This window comes from Dermacentor albipictus, chromosome 1 (assembly GCF_038994185.2).
Source record: "Dermacentor albipictus isolate Rhodes 1998 colony chromosome 1, USDA_Dalb.pri_finalv2, whole genome shotgun sequence".
NCBI lineage: Eukaryota > Metazoa > Arthropoda > Arachnida > Ixodida > Ixodidae > Dermacentor > Dermacentor albipictus.
Window position 1 is genome coordinate 476,090,510 of NC_091821.1, and position 12,938 is coordinate 476,103,447.

General features: G+C 45.0%; 1 protein-coding gene across 3 annotated transcripts in view; it reads right to left on the minus strand.

The window, feature by feature from the left end:
* LOC139054844 (uncharacterized) overlaps nucleotides 1-12,938 on the minus strand; it is a 94,615-nt gene that overhangs the window by 39,248 nt on the left and 42,429 nt on the right. For all 3 annotated transcript variants that reach the window (XM_070532500.1, XM_070532501.1, XM_070532502.1), the window contains exons 4-5: nucleotides 10,930-11,026; nucleotides 8,296-8,432 (exon numbers count right to left, since the gene is read on the minus strand). In XM_070532500.1, the coding sequence (XP_070388601.1) occupies nucleotides 8,296-8,432; nucleotides 10,930-11,026 (234 nt within the window). The remainder of the gene's footprint in view (nucleotides 1-8,295; nucleotides 8,433-10,929; nucleotides 11,027-12,938) is intronic.

The following is a 12,938-nucleotide window of genomic DNA, read 5'->3' on the forward strand; positions in this document are numbered from 1 at the left end:
CCGTAAGTAGATGTATTCCCTTACGACTTCCAGTGCCTCGCTGCCTATTGTAAACCGCTGTAAACTGCTGTCAATAGACATTTGGCGTCAAATGTTTATAACAACATTAAACCCACAAAGTTCCGCAATTGAAAATCTAAAGCACAACTTTCGAAATGTCAATGCACCTTTCACATCAAGAGCTTATGAGATTTATACCCATAAAGTTTCGCAATTGATATCCATGCGCTCCACAGATTCCGTGGCCTCAGTGAGATGCCGCGGCGAGCCCGCTCACCATCAAAGCGCCCTCGAAACTTTGTGCTCGGATGAGACTGCTTGGCGTTATGTGACTTCCGGTGTATGGGCGTTGCCACGAAATCCAGCCCGAGTTGGCAATCTTCGCGGTTAAATGTCTTTTCGAGCGTCAAAAAGACATTCTAGACAAAATCCAGAGTGATTTCCGGCGCCGGAGGTCACTATGGTCGGCGGTGCATGGACAGCACGAAAAAATTTCGGGGGGGGGGGACTGAAGCCCCATATGACCCCCCCCCCTGGCTACGCCCATGTATAGCTGGTAACATACAGGAACTCTATAGCATTAACGAGAGGGTGGCAGGTCTTGGTGTGAACCTAATAAGAGGTACAAAATGAAGATTGTACAGGTCTGCGCCCCTACATCCAGTCATGATGACCAGAAAGTCGAAAGCTTCTGTGAAGACGTGGAATCGGTGATGGGTGGAGTGAAAACTAAACACACTATACTAATGGGCGACTTCAATGCCAAGGTAGGCAAGAAGCAGGCTGGAGACAATGCAGTGGGGGAATATGGCATAGGTACTAGGAATATCAGGGGGGAGTTATTAGTAGAGTTTGCGGAACAGAATAACATGAGGATAATGAATACCTTCTTCCGGAAGCGGGATAGCCGGAAGTGGACGTGGAGGAGCCCGAACGGCGAGACTAGAAATGAAATAGACCTCATACTCTGCGCTAACCCTGGCATCATACAAGATGCGGACGTGCTTGGCAAGGTGCGCTGCAGTGACCACAGGATGGTAAGAACTCGAATTAGCCTAGACATGAGAAGGGAACGGAAGAAACTGGCACATAAGAAGCCGATCAATGAGTTAGCGGTGAGAGGGAAAATAGAGGAATTCCAGATCAAGCTACAGAACAGGTATTCAGCTTTAACTCAGGAAGAGGACCTTAGTGTTGAAGCAATGAACGACAATCTTGTGGGCATTATTAAGGAGTGTGCAATGGAAGTCGGTGGTAACTCCGTTAGGCAGGATACCAGTAAACTATCGCAGGAGACGAAAGATCTGATCAAGAAACGCCAATGTATGAAAGCCTCTAACCCTACAGCTAGAATAGAACTGGCCGAAATTTCGAAGTTCATCAACAAGCGTAAGACAGCTGACATAAGGAAGTATAATATGGATAGAATTGAACATGCCCTCAGGAAAGGAGGAAGCCTAAAAACTGTGAAGAAGAAACTAGGAATTGGCAAGAATCAGATGTATGCGTTAAGAGACAAAGCCGGCGATATCATTACTAATATGAATGAGATAGTTCAAGTAACTGAGGAGTTCTATAGGGATTTATACAGTACCAGTGGCAGCCACGACAATAATGGAAGAGAAAATAGTCTAGAGGAATTCGAAATCCCACAGGTAACGCCGGAAGAAGTAAAGAAAGCCTTGGGAGATATGCAAAGGTGGAAGGCAGCTGGGGAGGATCTGGTAACAGCAGGTTTGTTGAAGGATGGTGGGCAGATTGTTCAAGAGAAACTGGCCACCCTGTATACGCAATGCCTCATAACGTCGAGCGTACCGGAATCTTGGAAAAACGCTAACATAATCCTAATTCATAAGAAAGGGGACGCCAAAGACTTGAAAAATTATAGACCGATCAGCTTACTGTCCGTTGCCTACAAAGTATTTACTAAGGTAATCGCAAATAGAATCAGGAACACCTTATACTTCTGTCACCCAAAGGACCAGGCAGGATTCCGTAAAGGCTACTCAACAATAGATCATATTCACACTATCAATCAGGTGATAGAGAAATGTGCGGAATATAACCAAACCTTATATATAGCTTTCATTGATTACGAGAAAGCGTTTGATTCTGTCGAAACCTCAGCAGTCATGGAGGCATTACGGAATCAGGGTGTAGAAGAGCCGTGTGTAAAAATATTGAAAGATATCTATAGCGGCTCCATAGCCACCGTAGTCCTCCATAAAGAAAGCAACAAAATCCCAATAAAGAAAGGCGTCAGGCAGGGAGATACGATCTCTCCAATGCTATTCACAGCGTGTTTACAGGAGGTATTCAGAGACCTGGATTGGGAAGCAATGGGGATAAAAGTTAATGGAGAATACCTTAGTAACTTGCGATTCGCTGATGATATTGCCTTGCTTAGTAACTCAGGGGACCAACTGCAATGCATGCTCAATGACCTGGAGAGGCAAAGCAGAAGAGTGGGTCTAAAAATTAATCTGCAGAAAACTAAAGTAATGTTCAACAGTCTCGGAAGAGAACAGCAATTTACAATAGGCAGCGAAGCACTGGAAGTCGTAAGGGAATACATCTACTTAGGGCAGGTAGTGACTGCGGATCAGGATCATGAGACGGAAATAATCAGAAGAATAAGAATGGACTGGGGTGCGTTTGGGAGGCATTCTCAGATCATGAACAGCATGTTGCCATTATCCCTCCAGAGAAAAGTGTATAATAGCTGTGTCTTACCAGTGCTCACCTACGGGGCAGAAACCTGGAGGCTTACGAAAAGGGTTCTACTCAAATTGAGGACGACGCAACGAGCTGTGGAAAGAATGATAGGTGTAACGTTAAGGGATAAGAAAAGAGCAGATTGGGTGAGGGAACAAACGCGAGTTAATGACATCTTAGTTGAAATCAAGAAAAAGAAATGGGCATGGGCAGGACATGTAATGAGGAGGGAAGATAACCGATGGTGATTAAGGGTTACGGACTGAATTCCAAGGGAATGGAAGCGTAGCAGGGGGCGGCAGAAAGTTAGGTGGGCGGATGAGATTAATAAGTTTGCAGGGACGACATGGACACAATTAGTATATGACCGGGGTAGTTGGAGAAGTATGGGAGAGGCCTTTGCCCTGCAGTGGGCGTAACCAGGCTGATGATGATGATGATGATGATGATGATGACTTCACTGCCGCACGCGCATCGATCAAGTTCTCAGAGTCGCTGACTGATGCCTTCACCAGAAATCAAGCGAAAAGGACGGACAAAATTTCGCAAAGTAATTTACTGAAGACAACTTGGGAAAAACCTGCAAAGGACGTGCTGAAAAAGCCAGGCCGGCTTTCTTTATGTATTGTGTTTGGTGAATGTTGATAAACTTATGTAGGAAAATAACATAAATGATCAATTACTTATTATTAATTGCTCAAATACATTCGTGGGGCAGTAACTGGTAACTGTAATCAGAGACATTTTTAATGCTGCAATTGTAATTGTGATCGGCTCCTTTCTTTTTCTGTAACACGTGCAAGTCTGGTCTTGTACAAGTCTTAAGATGCTCTTTGGCTCGTACGAGCCAGCCGACCTTCAAGTCGACGGTTGTGCAGCAGCGTTCACGTGTCTTGGAATGTGTTCACAGGCTAGGGATGCCGCTCCTCGAATTAAATACGAAGTGCGATAACGACAGACCCGACGTGTGCGCATAAAGCTTTCCAAATTAGTTGCCGTGAAAAAAGCGCTCTCTCCAAGATGGCGCAGTGGCTGTGGCATTCTGGTAATGAACACGAGGTTGCGGGTTCGATTCCTGATAGCGGTGACCATGTTCTTATGAGTGGAATGCGCAGACGCTTGTCGAGCGTTCTTTGAGTGCACAAGAGCCCCAAGTTGTCAACAGATATAATTGGAACCTCTGAAAAGTTCCCGCTTCTTTTAACTAAGTATATAAATTGTGACTCGGTAATCTTAAACGTTTTTACAGATGTATGGCTAGCATAAAGAAAGTCAGAAAGACTCACGAATATAGGGTACAACCATCCATTACTGCGGTATTGCTTCAGCTACCTACCGACGACGTTAACTTTCAGGTGTCTCTTCTCGTCTATGACGATAGTTGTGTCAAAATCACTATACAAATCCAGGCCACCCACTGAATTCCGAAGTACTCAAAAACAAAAGTTTATATTAAATTTATGCTTTACAGAGAACCTGTATACCTCTACCGTCCAAGAGCATTTTCGCGTCGTTGTTGACGTGGTAAGCAAACAACTCTCCATGCGTGGGCCGATCCCAGAGATAGTACAATGCCGGGCCGACCCGCGGCGGAGGTGCAGTTCGCCATTAAGGGGCCCACATACACAGCTTCGTTGGTCATTGTTTTTCACAGAGTGGAAGGGCACTGAGTTATTTTATTTTTTAAGCAGTGCGAACGCCAGTAGTTGCAATACCGCGTCAACCGACAAGGGGAATTTCATAAGGGACTGCGCGAGAGCGGGGATACTAAATGCGCCTATACTGAGCAGAGTTGACCATTCTGTTCAGACAATATATGGAAATCCAATGGCTTGACGCAATGCACTGTATTTTCTCGTAGCCCTATTTTTCTACATTCATATTGTTCATGGTGCCGAAAATAACGCGGAAATTCATGGTCTAAGAACACGTCTACGTGAATAAGGTCGACTCGAGGTCGCTTGCGCTTACCACATACATCGGAACCTCACTGCCGCGTCGTTGTCTTATGGACTCCACTGAGCATGCCCGCAGAATTCACATATGTAGTGATCAAGGAGACAGCGCAATGCCGATTTACAAAAGAGTCCTTGAAGCCTTCGAGATCCACTGGAAGAGAGCGTTTGCGGGAGTGCTCTCCTATGAACTGAGTCACCGGCAGTGGCCTAGCTAGATGACAGGAATCTCAGTCATTGTCCTAACGGTGTTACTTATGCGATGCTCGGCAATCTAGGGCATAAAGCACGACATGTGCTGCTGAACCAGTCCAACGAGTCCTGGTGCAACAGTTTGGTTCCACGTGGATGGAAATGGCAGCCGCTTGGTTTCGATTCTCAACCTGATTAACCGCGGCTAGATCTGTCATCGTACCGTCCCATTGCTCTGGCCCGGTCCATCGGACACATAATGAAAATGGTGGTGTTGATGAATCGGGAATGGCACCTGGAATTTTACAACGTGGGTTCAGATGCTACGGCTGGCTTCCGGCGTAAGCGGTCACCCGTAGATAATGCCATCAGTTTGGTCACGTTTGTCCAGCAATAAAAACGCCTCAAACAACTCACCCCGGCATCGTTCCATGATATAAGAGGTGTCTATGGTAATGTAACACATCATACCATTATAGAAGCTTTGACTGAGTGTAAGCGGTCACTCATAGATAATGTCATCAATTTGGTCACGTTTGTTCAACATTAAAAACGCCTAGAACAACACACCCCGGCATCGTTCCGTGACATAAAAGGGGTCTATGGCAATGTAACACATCATACCATTATAGACACTTTGGCTGAGGTCGGCATCGGTGGCCATACTTTTCAATGTATGCGCAGTCATTGGACCGACAGGCTTTGTGATGGCCGAGGGAAACACCACTAAACATACCGTGGAGCACCGCAAGGCGCCGTGTTGAGCCCGATATTATTCAACATAATGCTCATTGGCATTGTGCAATGCTTGTCCAAGCCAGTCTAAGTATCGATCTATGCAGATGAAATCTGTATCTAAGTGTCTTCGTGACATGACTGCAGGTTGCATTCACAAGCAGTGTAATGAGGCCTTCCAATGCAAATGTAAGAGGAAAAGAATCGCCAACGCATGGAAACACCGTGTTTGGGGGTAATTATCAACCGCAATGTATCATGTAACCCGCACATTTTATACCTTAAGAGGAGGTTAACTACAATCACAAACACCCTCAAATTTCTCGTCTGAAAGTCATCGGGAACTTGGGTTCGCTGAATGCTGCAACGTTACAATGCTTTCTTCCTGGGCTTTGCAAGATAAAGCCTCGCTGTGTAGGGCAGCTCCCATAAACACGTGCGCGCACTCCAGAGAATTCAGGCTCAAGCCCTGAAGACGTGCCTTGGTCTTCCGAAGGGTGCGTGTGCAGAAGCGACGATCGTCAAAGCGGGAGATCACCCTATAGGACCGCACATAGCTATCGACACTCCGAGGGCGCATATTTTTGCAATCATATGGACACTCCAGGTGCTTCTCTCGTTGTCGTCGTCGGTATTGCAATGACGTTTCGTCCAAGTGCGATAAGATCGTGGCCCCGCTCCATGTGCTGTGGGTTAGAGTGAATGCGTGTGATGGTGAGCCGACTGTAGTGGCTCAGTGTCGCGCGCGCAAGGAAAGGAGGAAGCGCGCCGCGTTCTATCGCGCTCAAGTCACCGGGGGGGAGGGGCAACTTCGGCGGCAGCTGCGTATGGCGTAGCTGAGTGCGGTAGCGCGGATCCTTCCTTGAAAGCGCTCTGCGATGGGTACAGAGCTTAGGAGCACCGAGGGCTGATAGCTTCGTGTGCGCTGTGTTCTCGCCGCTCAGTTCACGTTGAAGCTAGAGGCAGCACGAAGGTCAATACGCTCGCTGCTGCTGGCGCTGTTCCTCACCCAAGTGTTTTGACAGCGATTGCCCTCTTCGTTCATCGAGTGTGATGTGTTATTTTTGACTGTGCGCACGTGACGCCATGTTTCTTAATTTAGTTTGTAAGCGAGTGTCTATAAGTTTATGGGGCCGATAGAGCTGTCTAATAATTTGCTATTGTATTGGACTCTTCACCTTTTGTGCGAAACAGCGACATTTTCGCACGTTGCCCGGATATCTTCTCACCATCTTGTCTGTTTACCTACACAGAGACCTCACACAATTTACAGTCGTCTTACAGCTGCCATTTGTACCTCATTTCCTTCAATCTACATGCCTGCAGCATGGCCGCCCTCGCTTTTATCGTGCCAGCGCCGACCATACGAGGTAGCACGAGGAAAGCTAGGATGTCATTGGTTGGCCTCCAACAGGCTGCATTACCACTATTAGATAACGTGCACAATAGCCGCCTGGATGTTCCCGCCGATGGCCCTGTCACAACTACAAGCTAAACTGCCGCGGTGGTGACTCCTGAAGTATCTTTCGAAATAGAAGTCAAAACATCATACGCAACATCAACTAAAGCTGTTAAGCTCATAACTCTCCGTGCAGCTCTTAGTTTCATCGTTAAGAACTCACACCATCCATAGCCAATATTCTGTTATCCCAAGGCAGCCCTCCAGATATTGCTCTCCGCACTGCGTCACGGACCACTGGAACAGCTTGTCACAGAGATCAAACAAGTCGATCATTGAGAACGTAACAAATGATATTTCAGTGGCTGCATAGTGACTGCAGTATCCATAGAAGCCATCATGCAGATGCAGTTGGCCGGTCTCCCCAAGATGGCGTCAGCTTTGTTGCCATCCCACTTTCGAGATCTGACGCAGCGAAAAAACTTCGCGCGCCTGCATGTCAGCTAACATTGCGTCAGTGGAATCAATCCTAATTTAAGAGCACACGCCTTCATACCGTGGACCCTAATTTGCAACTTCATATTCCTTCAGACTTCTGAAGACATGACTCCATCCTTCAAGCACGTCTATGGCTTGGCGCAGCATTCTCAAATGCGTAACATTTGTCATCGTAATGCCTAATAGCGCACTTTCTGAATTTCGAAGGGGCAGTGAAACAATCTCGCACCTTCTCTGCGAGTGCTCTCGCTTCAACTAGCGAAGAGCAGCGTTCTCAGCCACGCTAGACCAGTTGGTCAAGCGCCCACTTACAGAAAACAATATTCTTCGACATTGGCCTACGTGGACAGCAGCGCAGGTCACTATGAGAGTGCTCTTGCGTTTCCTTAGAGACACCGCATTGTGCGACACATTGATTCAGCACTGTGTGGCGTGTTACATCTCAGTGGGACGTTAACATCATTTATGGCTACGAGGAGCTCTCACAGACTGTCACAGCGCCCACACAGACAGCTTTACATTATTCATTCCTCCCTTCGTTTGCTTTCTTTTTTCTTTGCTTTCCACCTTTCTCCCCTATCGAACCCTTCCCCATTACACGGTAGGATACCGAAGACGTACTATGGTTAACTTCCCAGTCTTTCCTCCTTTTTATCTCTCTCTACTTAATCGTTTTGAGTCAATAGACGTATTTAGTCAAAGTTCGGGTGTTTTGATCATTGTCGACACCATCTTAGAGAAGTTTCACTCAGTGACGTTAAAGCGCGGAGTTGCGTTTGACGCGTATCAACTCTGGCTTACCTGGTTGTGCGTGCGGGAAGTGCTCCCCGACTCGCGCTGTGCAATTCAGCACTCGCGTTACTGTAGCAGTCAATGCTAAAACTTCTCTCTCGACTTTGTCATCCGTGCTGCAGTTTCTTGAACTGCGCGTCATCTCGCTGCAAAAAACGTAAACAAAATCATGAGATGTCAGTTGGCAAAGTGGGATTTATACAGCCGCATATCTCCGCTTTCATTGCGTCAAGTGCGTTCTCATAAATCTAATCACTGCTAAGAAATAGTATGAAAAGTAACAGCGGCCATACAATGTCTCTGCTTGACGCGCGTCTGTTGCATCGTTGACGTAGAATTTCAGGACAAGACTTCAAGCTACATTATGAGGTTTCCTTTCCAGCACTCGCATGGAGGCAGAAGTGGGCATTGGGGATGTTTTATTTCTCCCGCCGTCTCGCAAGCGTTAATGCCAGAAATAAATTTTGCTTATTCTCATCCAAAGCAACAGAAGTACCCCCTTAAGCTTTGATAATGTTCCGATGCAGTTAGGAAAACGGGCAACAGAGACCGTCTTGCATGCACCAACTCTTGCACAAATTTCGATACGTTATTCACGCATGCAGAGACTAATATTTAATGACGAACATTCCACAGAAGCTAATCGACTACCAGAGTAAGTTGGTCATTATTATCATGCTATTTATGTCCACTGCCGGACGAAGGCGTCTCCCAGCAATCTCCAACTAACCCTGTCTTGCGCCATCCGACACCATTCTATGCCTGCAAAATTTCCTAATTACATCACATCGCCTAGTCCTCTGCTCTCCTCGACTGCGCTTTCCTTCAATTGGCACTCATTATGTAACTCCAACAGACTACCGGTTACATGCCCTATGGATTACATGACCTACAGAACTCCATTATTCTGTTTCTTAATTTCAGCTATGGAATATCGGCTACCCGTTGTCCTGTTGATTCACACCGTCGTTTTCCTGTGCGCTATTGCTACACGCAGTTTGCGTCACGCAGTCACAGTTTGCGCAGTCCTTAGCTTCTTGTCGTTTGATACCCTGGTCTTACCGAATAGTCCAACACTATGCCTGGCGTTAGACAGAAGCTGCACAGCAATTTCGCTCACTTGCTCTCAGCGCCAAGTCGAAACGATTGAGTTGATGAGACTTTGCCTACTCTGTATGACAAACGCGAGACTCTTTGTTGCTATTGCAGCCGTCGCCTATGATGTGTGTTGCTTGTGGACGGGCGTCGTATTCCGTAATGCACTATTTATTTCGTTTTTTTTTTCACCATGAGCGGGGAAACGCCTGAATAAAAAGTGAAAGTTGATTCGTTCGGAGGAGCTTCAGTGCTCCTTTACGAGGAAAGCAGCAGATCAGACGGGAAGCCACCGGTGTATGAGCTTCACTATGTGCCGTAAAACCGTATCAAGTACTGAATATATCCGATGTTACATACCGCAACCATTCCCACATAATTCTGGGCTCTATTACACCGCATATAAATATTTAATAGGCTTATCTATCCACATTTATTTATTTATTTATTTATTTATTTATTTATTTGTTTATTTATTTATACAATACTGCGGGCAAGAAGTCAAAGCAGGGTGAGCAAAATACAAAAGATTATATGCACAGAAGAACGAGATGAAACAACTGTGCAACACGTTTTTTCACACGAATTATTTGGTCATAAGGTAGGCGATTAAGAAAATTTTTAACTTTATTACAAAACAACTACAAGTAATACACTAAATAAACAGACTCTTTAGACTTATCAGCTTCCTTCCAGGATAGCTGAATGTGCCATGTCATATTCATGGTACTTCGGACAAAACTATGCCGCCTGTTCGGGCAAGAGGTGTCGCAAATTATCGAGAAGGGGCATATCGAGACAGTGATTTTTCCAAAGCAGACTTCATATAGCAGCGATGGACATATAGGTTTGCGCGACCTCCACTGCATTAGGTTATCAATCACGAAAACTTTACTCATTGCTTACTAATACTTGACTTTATAGGGTGCGATATACTTGAAAAATTAAAGACAGCCAGTATTCAAAACATTCTCTTTTGCTAGATACTTCCTGCCTAGAACCAGTTGCAAACATAATCTAGAAAACTGACAGTGACACCAGAGAAGCATGGCGAAAGTTCACTTAGAATTAATAAACACAAACGAAATGAAAGTAGACGAAAACAGAACTAGGCGCAGGTGGGAACCAAATCTACATCTTTTGCATTAAGCATGACGTGCTTTAACCAGTTGAGCTACTGCGGTGGCTAATTTCCTGTCCACTTTGATATCTGACAGTGTGTACAGAATTTGCAGTTGGATTATTAGACAACGCCACTCCTGACCAGTTTAGAGATAATACGAACTCAAGATGTGCCGTGAAACGCATTGAGAGCTTTTTTGTTTTTGTAGTGCATCTTTTCACAGTGTGCAAATATGTTTAAACGGAAGAACAATGTACTTAATCCTATATTTTAATTATTCATTTCCCGGAAATAATGCAACGCACATGGTTTCAACAAATGGTTACTCTTTGAGTACTGGCTGACCTCAGTTCTACATCTAAAACCGGCTCTTTAAATGTCATGCTCCCTATACTATTGTGCAATGAGCTAAATGTTGTTCTTACTTGCACAGTGCAGCTCCTGGGAGTGGCCACTTTCTCACTGCAGCAAATGCTCTCAAGCAGTCATTTTCGTTGCCGCCGGTAAACATTCGCTTTATCACTGAAACATGAGTAACATTCGCTTTACACGATGGCGTCTAATCACTGAAACATGAGTAACATTCGCTTTACACGATGGCGTCTAATCACTGAAACATGAGTAACATTCGCTTTACACGACGGCGTCTAATCACTGAAACATGAGTAACATTCGCTTTACACGATGGCGTCTAATCACTGAAACATGAGTAACATTTGCTTTACACGACGGCGTCTAATCACTGAAACATGAGTAACATTCGATTTACACGATGGCGTCTAATCACTGAAACATAAGTAACATTCGCTTTACACGATGGCGTCTAATCACTGAAACATGAGTAACATTCGCTTTACACGACGGCGTCTAATCACTGAAACATGAGTAACATTCGCTTTACACGATGGCGTCTAATCACTGAAACATAAGTAACATTCACTTTACACGATGGCGTCTAATCACTGAAACATGAGTAACATTCGCTTTACACGATGGCGTCTAATCACTGAAACATGAGTAACATTCGCTTTACACGGCGGCGTCTAATCACTGAAACATGAGTAACATTCGCTTTACACGATGGCGTCTAATCACTGAAACATGAGTAACATTCGCTTTACACGATGGCGTCTAATCACTGAAACATGAGTAACATTCGCTTTACACGACGGCGTCTAATCACTGAAACATGAGTAACATTCGCTTTACACGACGGCGTCTAATCACTGAAACATGAGTAACATTCGCTTTACACGACGGCGTCTAATCACTGAAACATGAGTAACATTCGCTTTACACGACGGCGTCTAATCACTGAAACATGAGTAACATTCGCTTTACACGATGGCGTCTAATCACTGAAACATGAGTAACATTCGCTTTACACGATGGCGTCTAATCACTGAAACATGAGTAACATTCGCTTTACACGATGGCGTCTAATCACTGAAACATGATTGACATTCGCTTTACACGACGGCGTCTAATCACTGAAACATGAGTAACATTCGCTTTACACGATGGCGTCTAATCACTGAAACATGAGTAACATTCGCTTTACACGACGGCGTCTAATCACTGAAACATGAGTAACATTCGCTTTACACGACGGTGTCTAATCACTGAAACATGAGTAACATTCGCTTTACACGACGGCGTCTAATCACTGAAACATGAGTAACATTCGCTTTACACGATGGCGTCTAATCACTGAAACATGAGTAACATTCGCTTTACACGACGGCGTCTAATCACTGAAACATGAGTAACATTCGCTTTACACGACGGCGTCTAATCACTGAAACATGAGTAACATTCGCTTTACACGACGGCTTCTAATCACTGAAACATGAGTAACATTCGCTTTACACGACGGCGTCTAATCACTAAAACATGAGTAACATTCGCTTTACACGACGGCGTCTAATCACTGAAACATGAGTAACATTCGCTTTACACGATGGCGTCTAATCACTGAAACATGAGTAACATTCGCTTTACACGACGGCGTCTAATCACTGAAACATGAGTAACATTCGCTTTACACGATGGCGTCTAATCACTGAAACATGAGTAACATTCGCTTTACACGATGGCGTCTAATCACTGAAACATGAGTAACATTCGCTTTACACGACGGCGTCTAATCACTGAAACATGAGTAACATTCGCTTTACACGATGGCGTCTAATCACTGAAACATGAGTAACATTCGCTTTACACGATGGCGTCTAATCACTGAAACATGAGTAACATTCGCTTTACACGACGGCGTCTAATCACTGAAACATGAGTAACATTCGCTTTACACGACGGCTTCTAATCACTGAAACATGAGTAACATTCGCTTTACACGACGGCGTCTAATCACTAAAACATGAGTAACATTCGCTTTACACGACGGCGTCTAATCACTGAAACATGAGTAACATTC